This window comes from Girardinichthys multiradiatus, chromosome 2, assembly GCF_021462225.1.
Source record: "Girardinichthys multiradiatus isolate DD_20200921_A chromosome 2, DD_fGirMul_XY1, whole genome shotgun sequence".
Lineage (NCBI taxonomy): Eukaryota > Metazoa > Chordata > Actinopteri > Cyprinodontiformes > Goodeidae > Girardinichthys > Girardinichthys multiradiatus.
In genome coordinates, this window is record NC_061795.1 from 15,720,277 (window position 1) to 15,743,238 (window position 22,962).

At 41.3% G+C, this 22,962-nt stretch overlaps 1 protein-coding gene across 2 annotated transcripts in view; it reads left to right on the forward strand.

The window, feature by feature from the left end:
* Nucleotides 1-22,962, forward strand: part of syt12 (synaptotagmin XII) — a 38,939-nt gene that overhangs the window by 2,147 nt on the left and 13,830 nt on the right. For both annotated transcript variants that reach the window (XM_047354975.1, XM_047354982.1), the window contains exons 2-3: nucleotides 18,427-18,487; nucleotides 18,974-19,167. In XM_047354975.1, coding sequence (XP_047210931.1) covers nucleotides 18,442-18,487; nucleotides 18,974-19,167 — 240 coding nt within the window. In that variant the 5' untranslated portion in view covers nucleotides 18,427-18,441. The remainder of the gene's footprint in view (nucleotides 1-18,426; nucleotides 18,488-18,973; nucleotides 19,168-22,962) is intronic.

Sequence of the window (22,962 nt, forward strand, 5' to 3'; positions counted from 1 at the left end):
TGTAGCCTGAAACATGTTTTCTTCCAGGATTTCTCAAGATTTAGCTCCATCCGTTTATGGGAGGCAGAAAGAGAACCACACAGTGAAGTGTGTTGATGCATCATTTTTATCCTCCTTAATGTTAGGGTTGGGCAGGTGTGTGGTTTCAGTTGGTGTTTGATAGCTCCTCAAGCTTCTGTTCCAATGTCAAGAAGTGGGTGTTGCTGCTCCTTCGCTTTGCTGAAATACGACCCACTCAGAACTCATTTCCTCCACCAGCACTCACGATCATCTCATTCCTTTAACACGTAGCCTCTCCCTGTCTCTCTCAAACACACACACACACACACATACCTTTCCCCCTCCTCTGCCCTCTGTGAACTCGTTAGGAGTGTTATTACATTAGGGAAGCACTTAGATAAAAACTGAACATGTGAGACTTTGTGAATCCTCAGAAACACTTTAGGCCCTTCGACATTATCTTCTTGATGTATATCAGTTAATATTTCCAGAATAGCAGAACTGAGATGTCAGCTTGTTTAAAGCTGAAAGTGCTAAAAAAAATGGACCAATAAAGATGCAGAGATGAATTATGAAAGCGACATTCATAATCTAAGTGCAGGTCACCAATAAGGACTCACAGATTTTCCTCTTTGTGAGAAAGTTGGTCAGCTTTAACGTTACTGAAAGTGAGTGGACTTCTTTCCGAACCATTAGGTCAGCACTTACAGACGTTTTTTCAGCACTAAGTGCTTTCTCCATCATGTATTAGCTTAATTGTTGGGTTGTTAATCTCATAAGTGGTATCTTCAATTTGTTAGTATGACCTGGGACAACACTTGACACCTGATTTATCATTTTTGCTTTAATGCCAATTTACCGATCTGAGAGTCTAGATGAGCCATGAAAAGTCCTTCCAATCTGGCTGAGTTTTTAGTCAGCTTGTAAAGACTTTTTGCCTCAGATTCTCCATTTTGGTCTGGACTTTGACTGGGACATATTAACACTTTAATATACTTTGAGCTAAACCATGCTACATCAGTTCTGGCTGTATATTTAGTCTTCTACAGACTCCTACAGGGTACACCTGTGTATAGCTCAATCCTTCCTCCTATCATCTTTGAGAAGCTGCTCTGTAATGTCTGCAGAAAAGAATCCCCACAGCATAATGTCGTCGCCACCATGCTTCCATGTAGGTTGGCCTGTTTACAGATGTGCCTTTTTACTTGTTAATTTTCCACCAAAGCATTTTGCAGAAAGGCCAAAATGTGAATTTGTGGTCACATCTAAACAGATCACAGTCCTTGCTATATTTGCTGTCTTTGCTTTATGGATTATGAGAGAACATAGTTCTTCTTTAAACATTTTTTTTGTGATTCTTCCACAAAGGTCAGATTTGCAGAGTGCATGGTTGATTGCTGTCAACAGATTCTCCCACCTGAACTATGGATCTCTGCAGCTCCTCCAGAGTTCCACTGGGCCTCTTGGCTGCTTCTTTGATCAATGCACTGCTTGGCTGGCCTGTCTGTTCAGGTGGACGGCCATTTACAGGTCCTTCTCAAAATATTAGCATATTGTGATAAAGTTCATTATTTTCCATAATGTCATGATGAAAATTTAACATTCATATATTTTAGATTCATTGCACACTAACTGAAATATTTCAGGTCTTTTATTGTCTTAATACGGATGATTTTGGCATACAGCTCATGAAAACCCAAAATTCCTATCTCACAAAATTAGCATATTTCATCCGACCAATAAAAGAAAAGTGTTTTTAATACAAAAAACGTCAACCTTCAAATAATCATGTACAGTTATGCACTCAATACTTGGTCGGGAATCCTTTTGCAGAAATGACTGCTTCAATGCGGCGTGGCATGGAGGCAATCAGCCTGTGGCACTGCTGAGGTCTTATGGAGGCCCAGGATGCTTCGATAGCGGCCTTTAGCTCATCCAGAGTGTTGGGTCTTGAGTCTCTCAACGTTCTCTTCACAATATCCCACAGATTCTCTATGGGGTTCAGGTCAGGAGAGTTGGCAGGCCAATTGAGCACAGTGATACCATGGTCAGTAAACCATTTACCAGTGGTTTTGGCACTGTGAGCAGGTGCCAGGTCGTGCTGAAAAATGAAATCTTCATCTCCATAAAGCTTTTCAGCAGATGGAAGCATGAAGTGCTCCAAAATCTCCTGATAGCTAGCTGCATTGACCCTGCCCTTGATAAAACACAGTGGACCAACACCAGCAGCTGACACGGCACCCCAGACCATCACTGACTGTGGGTACTTGACACTGGACTTCTGGCATTTTGGCATTTCCTTCTCCCCAGTCTTCCTCCAGACTCTGGCACCTTGATTTCCGAATGACATGCAGAATTTGCTTTCATCCGAAAAAAGTACTTTGGACCACTGAGCAACAGTCCAGTGCTGCTTCTCTGTAGCCCAGGTCAGGCGCTTCTGCCGCTGTTTCTGGTTCAAAAGTGGCTTGACCTGGGGAATGTGGCACCTGTAGCCCATTTCCTGTACACGCCTGTGCACGGTGGTTCTGGATGTTTCTACTCCAGACTCAGTCCACTGGTTCCGCAGGTCCCCCAAGGTCTGGAATCGGCCCTTCTCCACAATCTTCCTCAGGATCCGGTCACCTCTTCTCGTTGTGCAGCGTTTTCTGCCACACTTTTTCCTTCCCACAGACTTCCCACTGAGGTGCCTTGATACAGCACTCTGGGAACAGCCTATTTGTTCAGAAATTTCTTTCTGTGTCTTACCCTCTTGCTTGAGGGTGTCAATAGTGGCCTTCTGGACAGCAGTCAGGTCGGCAGTCTTACCCATGATTGGGGTTTTGAGTGATGAACCAGGCTGGGAATTTTAAAGGCCTCAGGAATCTTTTGCAGGTGTTTAGAGTTAACTCGTTGATTCAGATGATTAGGTTCATAGCTCGTTTAGAGACCCTTTTAATGATATGCTAATTTTGTGAGATAGGAATTTTGGGTTTTCATGAGCTGTATGCCAAAATCATCCATATTAAGACAATAAAAGACCTGAAATATTTCAGTTAGTGTGCAATGAATCTAAAATATATGAATGTTAAATTTTCATCATGACATTATGGAAAATAATGAACTTTATCAGTCAGTCATTTTCTACCGCTTATTCCATAGTGGGTCGCGGGGGAGCTGGTGCCTATCTCCAGCAGGCAATGGGCAAGAGGCGGGGTACACCCTGGACAGGTCGCCAGTCCATCGCAGGGCAACACACAAACAACCAAGCACACACTCATTCATACACCTAAGGGCAATTTAGAGTTACCAATTAACCTAACAGGCATGTCTTTGGACTGTGGGAGGAAGCCAGAGTACCCGGTGAGAACCCACGCATGCACAGGGAGAACATGCAAACTCCATGCAGAAAGACCCCAGGCTGGGAATTGAACCCAGGACCTTCTTGCTGCAAGGCAACAGTGCTACCAACTGTGCCACCTTGCAGCCCAGAACTTTATCACAATATGCTAATATTTTGAGAAGGACCTGTATTGGAAGGTTTGCAGTTGTGGCATACCCTTTTAATTTTTGGATGACGGATTGAACAGTGCTCTGTGAGATTTTACTGTATTGTTTTATAATCTACCCCCACACTGAACATCTCCACAACTTTCTCCCTGAACGGTATGCTATGTTCCTTGTTCTTCATGATGCTGTTTGTTGTGAAATCTTCTCTAAGAAATCTCTGGGACCTTTACAGAACCGCTGGACTTATTCTGAGGTTAAATTAAAGAAATGGGAGGTCTACAGGTGCGGTGGTGGCGCAAGGGTGAAGCGCACGACCCATGGACGGAGGTTACAGTCCTCAACGCAGCCGTCATGGGTTCGAGTCCCAGCATGTTGATCTTTGCAGCATGTCTTCCCCTCTCTCTCCACCCTATTTCCTGTAGTTCAACTTAGAAAATGGATTAGGTACCATCTGAAGGTAATTGGTTTAATTTGATTTTATTTAGAGGAATCAGAGTACAGGGGGTTGAATGCTCCAATATTTTTGAAAATGTTTTGGTTGGGGATCAAAATCTTGAAAACTTTGTATTGCTTTCTTTCAACATTTCAATTATGCACTACTTTGGGTTGGTTATATCACATAAAATTGCAATGACATTCACAAAAGTTTTTATTGGTTGATTTTATTGGTTTTGAACAATTAGTATGAATACATTTGCATGTCAACATAATAACAGCACATGAAGGATCATTTCATTTCCCTAGCCCATGACTTCCAAACGAATCAGTAAGAGTGAAACCATGACAAAGCTGATTCTGGATTTATCCAGCCAGACATTGGCTTCATTATGTTTGTGGAGTTTCACGTCCCAGTGTTGAGTCTTTGTCCTTTCTGCTCTTTAATGTGATTCAGACTGAATCTCAGGCACTTTTCTTCATAAAGCTGTCACAAAATACACTGAGAGATTATCTGTGTAAGTTTGAGAGGAAATAGTAAATTCCTTGTTGCGTCTTTAGCATGCTTTTTTCATCAGCTGCACTTTTCCTATAGATTTTTCTTTGACTTTGGATAAAAGATGGGAGTCAGAGCAATAACAGGTGCTGTTAAACTGTTCAATCTTAAACAACAGTTTTGTACACTTGTGAGAGACCATTGTCTACCCTTTTAAGGTTGTTGTACACAGCTGTGACAGATATCAGCTTAACCAATAGAACTGAAGCCTCCAGGCCATCATGGAAGTCAAACTTATGTTTTCATCAAGACACTGCATGTTAAGAAGCTCACCAGTGAAACTCTGACACACACTTCAGGGCCAGTTGAGGATGTAGAGGGCCGTAACAACACAACGTATTTGTCTGCTAGGCTAATTACAAACTAAATCATATTATGTAACATTAAGAAAGCTCCATCATCTGTCTGATTCATACATATGACCTTCGTGGAAATAACATATAAAAAAGTTATTGATAACCTAAGCTGTTGGAGTCCATCATCTAGGGACCATCAATGCTTCAGGATTTTATGGTAGACCATTTATTACAGACCTTTAGTAATGGAGGGACCAGAAGGACAGAAAGTATCAGTTTTCTCTTAACAGATGTTTAAACTGTCCCTCAGACTTTTTCTTTGCCTTTGACATCCTCTAAATCTGCCCTCCTGTTCAGAGAAGTGTTCAGGAAGTAATGACGCCATTTCTCCGTAGCCCAATTAAAGAGCTTTAACAGATCTGTAAAGCAAATGGTGAACATAAACCTCATCTGAGCCTGTGCTAACTGTTGGCAACGGCAGTAAGAGCGTGAAGGCAAGGGATGCCTTGTGCTAAGTTGCCTTGCAACTAGAGATCACCAGTCTTACAGTGCTTCATGGACTTACTTGCACACACACACACATGCTCAAGATAAACATATGCACCCCCTCACACCACCTTCACCGTTCCTGGCATGATGTTGTTTTGTCAACTTGTTGCTTCTTTGTGCTGAGGTTTTTTGCAATCTCAAACTGTATCCTGTTAAGGATAAAGTGTGAAATATGATTTCTTTTCCTCTACTTACCTAATGTGGTCTCTTTTCTCATCTTGCAAGGGCAGCGCCTGTGAGTGGGCAGCAAAGCCTCGGTGACCCGTCCCCCTCCTTGTCTTGTGTCATGATGTATGTTTGGATGGGTTGTACTGGAATTCTAATTTCCCCTCGGGGATCAATAAAGTATCTTTGAATTGAATTGAATTGAATTACAGAGACCATCCTCCCAGTAAATTATTGAGTTATCCCCAATCTCTCTCTTCTAACCTCTCCTTTTTGTTTAATGTGAGCCAGGTGGTAGCAGTTCTTTGCTTTGCTAAACCTCTGCCTATCTGTGTTACCATGTTTGGTTGTTTATTTCATCATTTACTTCTAGTCCAATTTAAATAGTTAAGTACTTTCTAGATTGGGTGACAGTCCCCCCAGCTGTGTTTGGTTCTGCACTGTTTCTTTCTCTGCACTCAAGAAACTACAGGATGAAGCACAAAGTCCTTCTCCTTCTCAATGCTGTCTGAAGGAGACATGTTGTGTACTTTTTATTTTCATTTACTTACATTATAAAAAGAGAAATAACCATTGTGTTCTCACTGTCTGACATTAAATCAGACTAAACCTCCCTGTTTTAAGTTAGGATTATGAAATGTATTTCTATTTCCTAAATGCCAGAATAATGAGAAAGATAGAATTTCTTTCTTTAAAGTCAGAAATGTACATAGAATAGAATAGTATTATTTGTCATTGCACAAGCCTAAGCAAAGGAATTAAAATGTGTCTCAGCTGACAGTGTGTTTAATAAAACCCGAAATAGAGGCCTATATACACAAGGGACACCTCCAATCTAAAAAAAAAGTTAAATAGATAATCAATAAATAAGGAACAGTTATTAAAAGATACAATATTATACATTAAATTTACATGACATTATTTTAGCCATAATTCAGAGACCATTAACAGAAGCTGTTTTTGAGTCTGTTGGTGCAACTTTGAAGGCATCTGTACCTTCTACTGGAGGGTAACAGGTTGAACACTTAAAATTAATCTGTGCATGGGTCTTAAACCTCAAACTCACTACTTCTATGTGTGACATTGATAGAATCCCTAAATCCCTGATTGTGTCCCACTCATCTGTTCACACACTTGTTTGCAAGTATAAGTATGAATGTACAGCAAGAATGAATGTGACTCACTTGAAATCAAATCTGTATGATTCAATTGAACTGACTTTGTGAAGTGCCCTGAGACAACATGTGTTGTGACTTGGCACTATATAAATAAAACTGAATTGAATGGAATTGAATTATAAACAGCATGTAAAGGTCCAGCCATCATTCTCTTTAGAAAGGAGATAAATGTCTGTTTCAACCATAGAACAAAAGTAAAGAGCTTTAGAGGATGGTGGCTAAAGCTGGTAAGAGAGGGTCATTACCCACAGTAAAGCTGAAAGACACTGGAGACATGTCCTGTTGGGTGTTCAGCTTGAAGCGTTTCACCGCAACAACCATTAGATTTAGAGGATAAAGGGGGAATCTTGCAAGCCTGAAAGCACCATCCCTACCATCCCTTCTGTATTGGTACCTAGTTTTTTGGTTCCTGTTCCTGAGTAGGTCCAACTGGGGCTGAGTAGGGACTACATGTGATGGTGGCCATGGGACCAAGAGAAATTAGAAGGTTTTCACCAAAGGTGGTGCAGAGAGAATTTAATAAAACTTAAGAGCAACTCCAATATTATTAAGGACCTCAATGGCCAGACTGAGTCAAACCGAAATCTAATTCTAAATCACAAACCATGCCTGAAGGCTGAAAGAATAGAAAAAGGACATCATGTCTGCGTTCTGAATTACACACAGGCAGGGGGCGCTATTGTTATTGCATCCTAAATCAGCTGATCACACATAAAATTAGCTGTATAGATGCACATATATTTCCTGTAATTTCCACGGCTGAGACAAAAACTTCCTCATAAAGCCCAAAATTTTAACTTGCTCAGGCAAACGTTGGAGCTTTATCAGACAGCAGCGTCTCTGCTCTCCACTTCTCCTGCCACATCCCCCTCGCATCAGAACCCCTGAGCCCTATTTTGTTTTAGGTTCTGGTTGGGTTGTGGTCCAGATAATTATCACAGTGGGTAATTTCATACATGAAAAAACATTAAGACATTCTTGCATGTACGATAATACAAACATTATTTCTATTTTATTTATTTATCCATTTATTTACTTTTTTTTTTTTATAGTGTCTCGCAGATTAATGTGACAATGCCACACAGTAACGTTAACAGCAGCACAGGACTACACTGACAGCTGGAGGTGGGGCTTCAAAGCATAACTCCAGCCGTCAGTTAGTCTGTGGAAACACAACAGGTACTGTGCCAAGTAGAGCGGAGCCACTTAAATAGAGCCGGTGGAAAAGGGGCAATTGTGGCGGGTTTATTGTTTTATCTGAGTGACTTGGGCGTCCTGCTGCCTTGTGCAGATTTTTACTCCTTTGGTGCCAACGCTGACATTTAAAAACCTGTGCCAATGGGTTGTTCCTTTTACTTAAACCATGCACTAAAAAACTAATTAAACCAGGAAGTCAAAAGTGCAACCTGCTTTGGAAACAATACAAAACGTGAGTTGGGGAGGACAATGGGTGCAAGAAAGAGACGCTTCGCTCAACTGGCTGATCATCGACTGCGGCGTTGTGTGGTATCACAGCGCAGCAGGGAGGCAATCATTTTTATAATGATGTCGTTGGAGGAGATTAAGAGCCGAATTGATTCATCAGTTTGAATAATGGAGAAAGAGTGGCTGGCAGGCCTGTTCTCTATCTGTTCCTTCCACTCGTAGTGTCCCTTATTTCTCTGTCAGCAGACACACTGTTGTTTCTTTAACAACAATCACCTACTTTTTGTTTATTTGCAGATCCATCAAAAGCTAATCTTATCCCCTTTTCTTTGTCATTTTTTGCAGTGAATAGCATTTGCTATAAATGTTTTCGTGAGGGTTTTAAAGTCCTTTGCTCATAAAACAAGTTGGCTAGCTTCTTTATACCCAGATATTAATCATTGTTTAACAAAGTTTGGCACTGGACTCCATTTTTTATTTAGCTAGAGGGTCCTTTTGACCTTTGCGATGAATGGCATCATAGCACAATCCCTGCTGTGAAAGGTAGAATAATTTTAGACACAATCAAGATCTTGCAGGCTTTGAACTGAAACAATGGATAAAAAACTCAGAATCAAGTGTACCTCTTTATGGATGCGGCCTTGTCTCAATTAGCTGTCACCTAAAGGAAACGCAATAGCTTCAGGACAAAAGGGTAGAGGTTCTGATGGGGAGGACCTGATTCCTTCTAACATTTGCCCTACATGGAAAATGGTATGTGTGGCAAAAAACAAACACATTGAAAATACCATCCCCCTTGTGAAATATGGTGGTAGCAGCATCATGCTGTAGAAATGCTTTTCTTCAGTAGGGACGGGGAAGTTGGTTAAACTTTATTAATCTCAAACTTTGCTCAGTGTATAATTATCAGGATTAGACTTTAGGAGTCTTTTTGGTTTTAAACTACAGGTGAGTAACTGCTGTCCAGACTCATTCAGACCTTTAATGTTGCCAGGATGCTGCGAAGTAGAGGCTAAATTAAGTTGTTAGTAGCTAACTGTTAGCAATTTGCAGGACTCCCACAGTGTTTATAAATTGTTTGCAAATTGTCTGTCTGTCTCTGTTTCTCCTTTCTAATGATTACCCAAAATGCTACCAGATACAGTAACTTAAAAATGGCAGAGGGTTTTCAGTGTATATGTAACTGAGAATATTCAGACACTCGGACATTCAGTCGTTTCAGCTGACTCCGTTACACAATCAGACAACAACAGCTCTTGCACTTGCTGTCTTACTAAAAAACAAGTATTTCAGTGTTAGTTATGGGGTCTCAAGCTGAAAGCTTCATGTCTATAGCCCATAATAACAGCTTAAGCTAAAACAGCAACTAAAGCAGACTTTACTTTGAAGTGAAATATGGTAATATTTTGAGATCCCATGCCAGAAGGTCTTATTACACCCCTAATGGTATGGTATTGTCTAAATCGAAGCACATTTATGTATTAGAGTGGTCCAATCAAAGTCCAGACCTAAATCTAGTTGAGAAACTTTGGTAAGACTTGTGGTAAGAAAAATGCTGTTCATAGATGCTCTCCATTCAATGTGACTAAAGCTGATGTTGGACCACTTGTTTGCTGAATATTAGACCATTTGCACGTTGCTGGACGCTACCAGGCCTTCCGGCGTTTTCGGCCATTTTGTATCCCAGGACAGTCCGTTACTACAAATCCCAGCGGCCACTGCGGCTGATATGACGGGGCCGTCCCAAGTCTGACGTCACAGGAGGTAATATAAGAAGGTGAACGCTTTAAAGAGTTGCCTTCAGCTGGGGACCTCGACACGGTTACCACGCAACTGAAGCATCGCCACTTATAGACTAATGTGTTCTGAATTGTATGTGCATGCCATTGTTCTTTTGAAACGTGATTACTGTTGTTTTCTGAGGCAGCAGAGTCTCGCAAGATTATGCTTTCACTGTGTGAACACCTGAGAGCAGGTGCGCTGTGAAACTGGACTGCTATAATAACCTTATGGTGAAAATCAACCATTTTCTTTGTCTGCAACTTCATGTTTTATGAGTTGCCGCCAAAAGTTTTATAACCCTTTGTGTTCTGTAACATCCCCAGCAGCTGGGGGATGTTTTATGGCTCACCGTAACTAAGCTACACTTTCTGGCGGGCTGCGCTCCCAAAGCTTCGTTGAACCATATTCCCTTTTTATTTTGCCATAACTGCCATAACTGCTGGTTTGATTAGGTGAAGATTATTGAATCGGATAGCGGATTGTATCAGGCTGTTGATTTAATATATATTCACGTAGATAAAGAGAAGTCGTTTGTGTTTATTTTGTGCAAGAGTGATTTGTCAGTCAAAATAAGGTTAAAGTTCCCCACATTTCGGCAAAAACGGTCGATTAAACAGTGACATCTTTGGTAATAGTTATCACTTATTACCGAGTATTTAACGGTTGTAATTATCAAAGGCGTTGAGCCACAATTACAACACCAGAAGACATCTCTGGTTTCGATTCATAAATGAGGATTTTTGGTTAAGAAATAAATTTTCTTAAATTATGATTTTTAATTATACTAATTGATCAATATTGATTAATCAATAATCATAATCCCAACACTGAAATGAAGTACTGAAGCTCAGTCAGGAGTCACTGTTCATCACTCAGTGCTACCAGGTGACCAGTGACATATAACTTGATTGACTTGCTTATGTTAGGGATGCTTCATTGTGTTTTTTTTTCCAGCAAATTAAATTCATGAGATTAAAACATGCTAAAATCTAATTTAAATCTCTGATTCACCATATTTTCTTATCAATAAATATAAGTTGAAAAACCACAAGCAGTTGCAGTAGTAGTAGTTTAAAGACAGACATGCTGACTGTAGCTTTTTCATTTTTTCTTTAATAGTGCTTCTCAAACTTGAGACATCCCCTTAAGAGGATCAAAAACTTTCCAAATATTATATTGGACTTTCCTAAACCTTATACTGAGAATATCAAAATAATCAGTTTACTACCCTGCAATGAATGGACTTTAGAGGATTCAGGATTGCGATGCTGCATCAGAGAAAAGACTTTAGGAATCACTGTGTCACAAGTACAACTCTGTGATTGATCAAACAACTTCCTCAATCTGACTGGATCTGGAAATCAAATTAACAGGGTTCCCTACATTGAGTGTATTCTTTATCTGCTTTTATGGATGTGAAACAGCCCACATGGCTCATTGTTTTCACTAAACCTGTCCGAGACATTGTTTTTGCTCTCGCTTTGCCTTTTTCTCCCATCTTGTCTTTAATCTGGTCCTCCCCTTTATTTATACAGCTCTATCCGGTCCTCCTGAATCCACAAGCATTAGCCCAGGTGAGCTGATGTGAATCATGCTGAGCAGAGACACATGGGGAGATTCCTTCTCTGTTAGAGGTTCTCTTTGCTTACCTAATGGCACATCAGGAGCATAGCTGTGGGCCCTGCACTGCGCCAGCACTTTAACTGGCCAGAATAGGTTGTGTTCTCTAAAGTGTTTGGTAAAAAAAACAACACACATACACACACGCCCGCCCTGCAGCCCTCCCCCGGTTTTTGTATATATCATTAGTGTAATGCTCCCATTTCCCCCAACCACTGAGAAATGAGGAGATTCCAACAAACAGGGAGGAGGGAGTGGTGGAGTGAGTCACACACAGACGACTGTTCAGTTTTGCACAGAAGATAGTTATGCTGAAAACCGTTCCTTTGTGCTTTTCGACAGAAAGGATAGTAGTTAAAGACCTCATGCTAGATAATAAATAACCATGGCAACATGTGTGCACCATAAGCATGGTGTGGGTCAGTTGCATCTCGGGTAAAAGTAATCAGCTATAAGATATGGTACCAAGGTCATTTATAGTAAACAGATTTGAAATATGTAGTGTAATATTTCACAGTCCTTTCATACTTGAAATAAATTAGTCTTCCTGTCAAAATGGTTCATTAAAGGAAAGGAAGATTCAAAGGGAATATTCAAGAAGTATGGATAGTGTGTCACTCAACTCAGGGTCTCCCGTCCTATTTCCAGGGTGCATGCACACAAATATTACTTATTATTAAACAGAGTCAACTTTTTCTGTCATATATTCAGTGTTTGGGGAGGACCCATTTGCAGAGATGAGACAGACAGGTGAAAATTAACAGTCTCCACAGAAAAAAGGAAGTAAATTAAAATCTTATAAATCAAACAAAAACAGGAAATCAGTAACACTTGGGAAAACGGGAGCTGGTCTGAGCTTGACTCACTTAGACTGAAGAATAATCTGAAAAGACCAGGAAGTGTATAAACAGGGAGGGCTGACTGCACAAAGGGAGCTGGGGTGGGTAATTAACTGATGCAGTGCAGCAGTGAGAAGCTCTGGGTAACTGGATGATAAATAGAACACACAATGAAAAAAGACAAAAACCAGACAAGTATGAAACCAGAATCAGAACCCAACCTAACACGAGAATTAATCAAGGTTCCAACGAAGGGGACAAAAAGCTCTAAAGGAAAGGGGTTTTAAAATAAAACAGGAACTAAAGACTGAAACCCGTTGTCAAAGCAACAAATAAGCTGAATTCAATTCAATTCAAAAATACTTTATTAATCCCAAAGGGAAATTAAATGTTGTTATAGCTCATATTATGAAGGTTTCCTCAAAGAGCCGTTGTAGATGCTGATGGCTGTGGGCAGGAAGGATCTCCTGTAGCGCTCCGTCTTACAGCAGATCTGAAGAAGCCTCTGACTGAAGACACTGTTGTTGTAGGACAGTCTCATGAAGAGGATGCTCAGGGTTCTTCATAATCTTCATTTTATGAAGAATCCTTCTTTCCACAATGATCTCCAGAGGGTCCAGAGGAGTCCCCAGAACAGAACCAGCCTTCTTTATCAGCTTGTTGAGTTTTTTTAAGTCCCTGGCTCTGATGGTGCTTCCCCAGCAGATGATGGTAGAAGAGATCACACTTTCCACAACAGACTTATAGAAGATATGCAGCATCTTGCTGCAAACACCAAAGGACCTAAGCTTCCTCAAGAAGTACAGTCTGCTCTGTCCCTTCTTGTAGATGGCTTTACAGTTGCATCTCCACTCTAGTCTGTTGTCCAGGTGAACACCGAGGTATTTATACTCCTCCACCACCTCCACTTCTTCTCCCATGATGGAAAGAGTTTTTGACTTATTCCTGTTTCTCTTAAAATCTACAATCATCTCCTTTGTTTTAGTCATGTTCAAAATGAGATGATTGTTTCCACACCATGCCACAAAGCGGTCCACCACCTTCCTGTACTCAGCTTCTTGTCCATCTCTGATCCACCCCACGACTGCAGAATCATCCGAGTATTTCTGCAGATGACAAGAGTCTGTCTTGTACTGGAAGTCTGAGGTGTACAGAGTGAAAAGGAATGGTGAGAGTACAGTCCCCTGTGGTGCTCCTGTGCTGCTGACTACCTGGTTAGACTCACAGCCCTTCAGTCTCACAAACTGTGGTCTGTTTGTCAGGTAGTCTTTGATCCAGGAGATTGTTGAGGCCTCCACCTGAGTCTTCTGGAGTTTCTGACAAAGCAAATCAGGTTGGATTGTATTAAATGCACTGGAGAAATCAAAGAACATGATCCTCACAGTGCTACTGGCTTTGTCCAGATGACAGTGGGTTTGTTGAAGCAGGTGTATGATGGCATCTTCAACTCCAACTCCACAGCGATAAGCAAACTGAAGGGGGTCCTGATGGTTTACTGTTTGCTTACTCAGGTGGGCCAACAGGAGTCTCTCTAGGACCTTCATGATGTGAGATGTCAGGGCAACAGGTCTATAGTCATTGAGGACTGATGGGTGAGTATTCTTTGGTACCGGAACAAGACAGGAGGTCTTCCACAACACCGGAACCTTCTTCTGGGCCAGGCTAAGGTTGAAGAGGTGCTGCAGAATCCCACAGAGCTGCTCTGCACAGGCCTTCAGGACTCTAGGGCTGACATGATCTGGACCTGCAGCCTTATTCCTATTCAGTCTCTCCAGTTGTCTCTTCACCTGACTTCTTGAGACACACAGGTGGAAGGGGGAAGCAAAGGAAGCATCAGCATCTTCTGATATGGTTGAAGGCAAATATGTAGAAGCAGAAGGGTCTAGGGCTGAGGTGGAAGATAAAAAATGTGAGGTGTTACTGGACAGCTGTGGGTCCTGTGGGTCAAAGGAAGGTGGAATGTCTGTTTGGCTGTGAGCAGGAGAGGAGGATGCGAAGGTTTGATCATCCTTCTGCTTGAAGCCTGTGATCTTCTTCATCCCTGACCACACATCTCTGATATTGTTTTGCTGGAGCTTGCTCTCCAGCTTCTTCTTGTACACCTCCTTGCTGTCTCTTATCTTGACTTTAAGTTGCTTCTGTAAACTCCTCAATAATTATCTGTCTCCATCTCTGAAGGCTCTTTTTTTCTTGTTAAGCAGGTCCTTCAGGTCTCTGGTGATCCAAGGTTTGTTATTGGGGAAGCATCTCACGGTTCTGGTGGGGATGAAGTTATCCACACAGAAGTTTATATAGTCGGTTACACACTCATTCATGGCATTGATGTCCTCTCCATGAGGCTGGCTCAGTGCGTCCCAGTCTGTAACCTCAAAGCAACCTTGCAGAGCTTCTTCAGCTTCCTGTGACCATTTTCTCACAGTCCTCTTTATTACAGTTTGCCTCTGAACAAGGGGCTTATTCTTCAAGCAGAGAAAAACAAGATTGTGATCTGATTTGCCTAGAGGAGGTCTTGCTGTAGAGATGTATGAGTCCTTGACATTTGCATAAAACAAATCCAATGTTTTGTTTTCTCTGGTAGAGCAGCTGACAAACTGTTGAAACATTGGAAGTGTAGCAGAGAGTGAAGCATGGTTAAAATCACCAGAAATTGCCACAAAAGCATTGGGGTTTTGTGTCTGTAGCTTAGCAACAACTGAGCTGATGGCATCACATGCAGTGTTGGCAACAGCAGAAGGTGGAACGTAAACTGTTGCCAAAATAACACTGGTGAACTCTCTGGGTAAATAATATTGATGAAAACTTACTGCCAACAGTTCAATATCTGGACTGCAGTTACATGTCCTGCATTACACCATCTGTTGTTCACAAGTACTGCCAGTCCACCTTCTTTACATTTGCCGCTCCTCTTTAAATCTCTGTCTGCTCGCATGGTTAAAAAGCCCGGCAGAGAGACGCTGGAGTCGGGGATATGATCCTGCAGCCATGTCTCAGTAAAACACATAATACTGCATGGCCGGTACTCTGGCTGGGTCCTTTGTAGGGCTTGGAGTTCATCCAACTTGTTTCCCAACGATCTCACATTGCCCATCAAAATCGACGGAAGAGATGGTTTGAACTTCCTCCTTCTCTCTCTTCTCTTAGCTCCTGCTCTGCATCCACGGCATCTCCTTTTCAACTCATCGGGGATTTGGGGTTGTAGTTGAAGTATTATTTGAGCTTTTGAGATATTAATCAGCTGCTCCCGGTTGTAAGAAACAACCCAGTTGCCATGGCAATGCATCATAACAAATGTCCAAAAATAGAAAGTAATAGGAAAAATCCTCCAAGCTGCACAGCATCCGACACCGGAGTGGACAGTCGTTCAAAAAAAAATTATCTGTATCCACCACAAGAGGAATAGTTCCCAAAAAAGAATAAATCTTAATCAAAAGTAACAGAGCTACTCCAACCTGCTGCCACCTTGAGCGGCGCAATTCTAGAAATTGGAATGTGGAATGCCAGAAGTGAAACTCCACAAATAACAAAATTGAATGCCGCTGCCTATTTTTAGTTGTGTATGAAAAAGATGGTTTTGAAGCGTTAACATTTTCTTGATCAGCACCCTCTCAATCCACAGCAATATAAAACTTACCTCACTGTGGACGTTGATGCTGGTGTTTCAGCAGTTTCCAGCTCAGCTTGGCATGAACTGACACACAGGCTTGATTCATGGTTTATGGACTTCAGAACCAAAGTTCTTTCTTCTGAGGGTGACTGTTTGGGTCAGATAGTTGATACATGGACCAAATTGTATCTTCTAACACGGCCGTGATCCCAAAAACACATCAACACAGGTTTTTGAATACATTAAGCTGGTTATCAATAAGCTTCATTCTAAAGCATTTACCCTAATCTTATTGAAACCTTTTTAGATATTTAAGTACACAATAATCAGAATCAGAATCAGAAAAGCTTTATTGCCAATTACGTTTTTGGACATACAAGAAAAAGATAGAACCATCTTTTCTGAAATCAGACTAATCTTTTCCTGTTTTAGGTTACTAAAATTATTTTTATCTACTAAATCTGAGAATAATAAGAGAGAGAATTCTTTGAAGATTTTTTAAATCACTTTTTACCAATTCAAAAGGTTACACATAGTAAGACTACTATTCCTTTACACAATTTAGGCCAGACGAGCCCAGATGATCGTGCCACAGTTTTTTCCACTTCTAAAAGCACATAAAAAGGCAGATTACACTTTGCAAATGCACTTAGGGAGAAAAGATTTAATGTTTAGAGACAATTGCTGCAGTCTGATGAAACTAACCAGCGTTATGACCATCCTTACATTTAGAGGAAAAAGGTGGAAGCTTGCAAACCTGAGAACACCGTGTCAATTGCGAAGCATGGGGGTGGCTGCATCATGTGTAAAAAAAAAAGCTGTTTGTTGTGGGTGTTATAAAAACATTTAAATGTACTGTTTCCAAGGTACAGTAAATGCACCTTGATTGGAGATTAAAGTTGGGGGTTTGAGAAATGATTTTAGGAGATATTTTCAAGCCCATGAAGCCCAGAAAAGTAAAAAGATTGTTTGGTTTTTTTACCCCAGAAGTTTGCAGGGTGCAGTAACACCTCAGAAAGCATCCAGCAGGTTACTTCTGATAGTGCTGCACTGTGCAGGTTTTATTTCCCGGGATCTGACAGAAAAACACATAAAGCCTTTTGTTGTTTTTTTTAAAGGTGATGCATGAAGTATAACTAGGAGAAAGGCAGGTTTACTTTATACCTAAGGTTAACAGGAATTCAGATTTATCTTTAAGAATTGTAATATAAGAACAGCATGGAGAGAATTTGTTTGTAGTCTTGCTGCCATAAAATATCATATCTGTTAAAAATATCTGTTAAATGCTGACGTGACACCATTCTTCTGAATGAAAGAGCCATTGCTGTCCAAACGGACTCTGGTGCGGTTTGCTTATGGTCTGAATACAAACCGGCCCTGATCCGAACCAACTATAAAAAACGTACGTCTCTTTGGACATAAGGTGTGTGTTGTAAGGTAATCATACCTGATAAACTGTGTGTTGCTTAGCAACGCTACCGGCTTGTTGTGGGACAAGGCGCGTAGAGAACGTCGGCGTTCAGCACGCATTCTCCGACGGGGTTCCAGAATTATAAACGGAACGTCTCAAAGTCTGTGTTGAATGAGCTGCTCTTCACTCTCACAATAATATTGCAGCTTTAATAACGGCATAAATATGCAGAACAGAGGGGCTGCACGCAGCACGTCTACAGCTGTTTTCCTAAATTTCCGGGTCTGTGCTCTGTCCCGCCCCTGTCATTTCTGTCCAATGAGAACAATGATCGTTACTTGTTTACAAGTAATAGTTCACTTGCAAAAACTACAATGTGAAAACAAACCGCACCAAATGAAAAAAAAAGTTCGCTTTTGGTCCGGACCAAACCAGCGGACCAAAGGGCTTTCTTGGTGTGAATTTACCCTCACTCACCCTGAATAAAATGCTAACATGTCTCGACAAGTCATAGAATAGTTTCCTCTTAAATAACGTCTTCCTTTGTCTTCATTTTAAACACCCCACAAACCCTAAAATTAGCTGATTTTGAGTCTTCTCCAAACAACAAAGCATCCACCCTAAAGCGTGCTGTTAGCGCTTGTGCTAGCATATAGTGTGTTCATTTATTGGAAAAAGATTGCATTTTTAAGTTTCCAAAATGCTCCAAATCAGGTCACGAGCCAGTTTCTCTGTCCATCTCTTTTAGCTACTTTATTCATTGGATTGTTGGATCCATGTTGTTGTGTTCACACACTGTCTGTTTATGCATCCTGGAGCAGCGATGGATGTCAGAAGGCGTTAGGCTCCCATGGTATTTCTGTCCTGTTTTCTTAAACTGGTTGACACTGACACATTAACAGTAATTCAGGTTGAGAGAAGTGATTTAGATCGACAGGTTGTGAAGAGGAATGAGCTCCTTATATTTTAAGTTCAACTGATGGTGCTTAGCACTGTTGTTTTTGTTCAAATCAAGCTTTCGCAGTTAAGTTTTGGTGAGTAGTTTATTCAACAGATTTTTGGTTGGGTTTGTTCCTGCAGGCTGGATGAGACATCATGTCCTCGGCTGAAAGTGAAGATTTATCAGGATACCATTTGAGTGGTGAGTAGATGTCACACAATGTCTGCTGACTGTATTTTTGTGCATGAATAAATCGGTGGAATGAATACATTTGTGATTTGTCCATAGTACTAATGATTATGCTTTCGTCTTGTCTTACAGTCGTGTCTGAGACAGGTGTCTCAGTCACCTCCGGCCTCATTAGTCCTCCCACGCATGCTCTATGCAGTCTCTGTTAGTACATGAAACGCTTTCTCCTTTAATTTGCATTATAATTAACCTAACAAACCTTCTTGGACATTTACCTCCAAATATTTGATTTATTTAGACTTAATATGTCCTGGCTGTTTCCTATAGTCACCCACTTTCACTGCTCTGAGGCAGAGCCTTAAACTGTAGATCTCAAAAAGAAACTCTTTCCTGGATTATTTTCCACTGTTTATCAGTAAAGGCTGCCAGTTCTGAGGCTTTTGTTGATAAAACATCAGAGCAGCTTAGAGGATCAATTGGTTTTTCTGTGTGTTTCAGTGGTGCGCAACCCACCAGGCTGGGAGGTGGGGATTTACCTGGTGGGCTTCTTTGTGCTGCTTTGTGCAGCAGGACTAAACATCTGGAAGCTGTGGAAATCTGGAACCTTCCCAGCCCCTTCACCTTTCCCCAATTTTGACTACAGATATCTGCAAGAAAAATATGGAAACTCCTTCTCAGAAGTCAGACAAAAGGTGACATTTATTTAAACTTCACTAAAAAGTAGCTGTCTGCTTAGCTGACAAGTTTAAGCACTGTCCCTGAGTTTAGAAGAGCATGGTGTTTTATGACTAGCAATCCCAACTATCTTATGTGTGTTTCATTTTATTTCGATTGTAGAAGGAATGCCCCCTGACACCAATCCTACAATTCGGTATTTGTCAATAAGTCCAAGTCTAAAATATTATTTAATTTAATGAGGGTCTAGAATTGAAAACTCAGCAGCTTTAAAACGCAGTAACATATTGCACTGCATTTCATCAATATTACATGGTCTATATTCACATAGTAACTGTGTCCCATTTAACTCACCCAACAATGACATTCTGAATGTTGCAGTACCCATCTTTCTTGACACTGACAAATATTTTGTCCAACAGGAGCTTCTGCCAGGAAACCATTTGCATCTAATAACATATCTGATGCAACACATACAACTCGTCTTCAAATGCTGAAGTGCTAGGCTAACATGAACATGTTTACCGCCTGTTTTGTTATTACTCATTGATTATTTGGAATCAGGATTAATCACATACCTGTCCATAACTGACCTGTGATTAATCTTAAATTAATCAGATTTTTTTTCCATCCCTTTGAAAATGTATCCTGGGATTTTTATGTGTATTTCTAATTCTCTTGGTATAAAAGGGGGGAAATACTGTCTTTCCACAGCTATGTTTATTATTATTAAAACAATCTTAAACAATATAATACTGTCCACAATATTCTCCAAAAAACAACTGGTGCTGCCAGCTCAGCAATATTTATTTACATTTGTAAACTTTGTAAATAATCTCAATAACTAGGGTCAACTTCCATGACCTGACACAATGCTGGCAGCACCACTGAGCAGGAAACAAACTTCTCTCCTTCCAGCAGTTCAGGTGTATGTACCTGCAGTTAGAGAAAAGTGAATCAGTGACTTGTTACTTCTATTCACAAATAGACACACATATCAGACATCTAACCCTTACACACTTGGACTTATTGTGACCTTATTTACTCAAGCCCACACATCCACCCATACACACAAATTCTGACAATGACTCAATTTCATTAAGAAACAACGTACCATGAATGGCAGTAAACTACCCGCAGTGCTCCAACACAGTTTCCAACTTCTTCAGTTTACCCAGCTCAGTGTGCGTTGGCATTGTGACATTGGTTGCATAGTGAGACAGTGCATCTCTCAGTGGTTTCTGAGTGCACGGAACATGCTTGATCATCTCCAGAGTACTATTCCATCTGGTTGACACATCCTGTGTGTCTCTTTCTTTTGAAAATGTTGGATTTGCTGCTTTTCCAGCTCCACTACGTTTGGCGGAGTGCGCTTGAAATGGCTTACAACATTTCTGCATTTGGCTAATGGGCTATCGAACAAACTGCACTGTAGAGAAACGGTGATGGCTCCCCAGAGGCTGACCGTGACACAAGGCATATGTTCAAAGGGTAGCTGGCTGGCAGCAGTGATTATGTTGTGTGTGCTATCTGTAGTCAGTGTGCTCACTGTTCAGTGTCCCACTCTCTGGCTATAAGCTCAGTGCACTTGTCTCCGAAGTGCCTCTACCTTGCTCCTTTAACTTCATAACAGTTGGAGCCTGTAACCAAAGTTTCCACTCTGGTCTAAAATAATGTGTGGTTACCCCGAGGTAACTGTGATTTTTGCAGGCCTCCAGTAGTCCCTGGCTAGTGCTCCAGTGTTTGTCCCTCCCAAAGCCTCCTCCTCTTTGGCTTTCTCATTGTATCTTGGATACAGTGGTGGCTCTTGAGGGTAATTCATACATGTAGTCGTTGGATGCTGTGCGTATTTTTTTTAGGTAGACGTTTGTCCTTCATAATGTTAATTGGCCTGCAGGCTGTAGCCACCCATTTAGCTATGGCTGTTGAACATTATTTTGCTTGATAAATTATCAAGATGCCTCTGTTGAAAGCTTTCCAAATTGGTTTGTCACTGGTGAGGAGGCCAACTGCTTGGCCAACAGGTGGTATTTGAGACTCTGTGTACTACGGTAGTAACTCAGTTCATATCGAAAGTAAATACAAATACAAAGTTCTACCATCTGGTAGAACTTTATAGCTACACTTTCCATTTAAAAGACCCTTTTCTTTTTCCATTACTGCTTTGCAAGCACAACTTGATTTCTTCATCACTTCCTGATAACGGGGAAGATTAAAGATCACAAAGCGTGCGTGACGACGTTAACTGCACGTCAAGAAATCAAAGCTGTAAAAGGAATTTGCATTAACATGTAATTTTGGCATCCGCTTTAGAAGCCCTATTTGGGACATGAGATATTTCAGAATGGTTCCAGTTACCTACATTAAAAAGTTGATTGCCTGCTTCAGAATTGTAGCGCTTTTGTTTGAACATCATTAAACTTAATGACTAGTGCTCGGGCTGCTTTCTTCACAGGTCTCTCTTACCCAAACAGTGGTCAGAGCACAGCTCACAGAGCCGGTGACATGACACATAGACAGGGAGCTGCAGCGGCCAATACAATCTCTTTTACTGTGAATACCAATGTGAAAGGGGAAAATCACTTTGAATGTTCTGGAAAACACAGATTCCATAGATTAGCAGGGTAATGAGCATGACCAGTTTTACAAGCCATGCACACAAAATGGGTGTTGATTTTTAAAAATAGCAGGGGATGCAGTACACATATTAATCACAGACAGTAACTGCTGTCGAGACTTGAGTTAAATCAAGGACAGTTATGTTAGTCATTTAAAAATGCTTTAATTAAGACCAGATTGGGACATCCCTAGAATTTAGCTTTAATAGTTTTCGAATAAAGTGAACATATTCAACATTATAAAATGCTTGGATTTTTCAGAATCAGAATCAGAATCAGAAAAGCTTTATTTCCAAGTACGTTTTTGGACATACAAGGAATTTGTTTTGGCGTAGTCGGTGCAATACAGTACAAATTAAACAGTATAAACATATCTACAATATAATATAAATATATGTGCACAGTTTTAAGTGAGTGAGAGTAAATATAGAGCAGTATAAGATGCAAGAGCAATACAACAGTGCAGGTGATCATTGTGCAAGTAAAGCAGGAGTCCAAGCTGAGCGTTAATGTAACGCATAGAGTTACAGGTTACAAGTGTCCTGTCAGCAAAAAAGGGGGTGTGGGGGAAAGGGAGAATGTCAAGGTGGTTTCCGGGCTTTGTTAACCAGGCTGGTGGCGGATGGAAAAAAACTGTTCTTGTGGCGTGAGGTTTTGGTCCAGATGGACCGCAGCCTCCTGCCAGAGGGGAGAGTCTCAAAGAGTCTGTGACCGGGGTGGGAGGGATCAGCCAGAATCTTCCCTGCCCGCTTCAGGGTCCTGGAGGTGTACAGTTCCTGGAGCGACAGTAGACTGCAGCCAATCACCTTCTCAGCAGACCGAATGACACGCTGCAGCCTGCCCTTATCCTTGGCTGTAGCAGCGGCGTACCAGATGGTGATGGAGGAGGTGAGGATGGACTCAATGATGGCTGTGTAGAAGTGCACCATCATAGTCTTTGGCAGGTTGAATTTCTTCAGCTGCCGCAGGAAGAACATCCTCTGCTGGGCTTTCTTGATGAGGGAGCTGATGTTTGGCTCCCACTTGAGATCCTGGGAGATGATGGTTCCCAGGAAGCGGAAAGATTCCACAGTGTCAATTGTGGAGTCACAGAGGGTGATGGGGGCAGGTGGGGCTGGGTTCTGCCTGAAGTCCACAACCATCTCCACTGTCTTTAGAGCGTTGAGCTCAAGGTTGTTCTGGCTGCACCAGTCC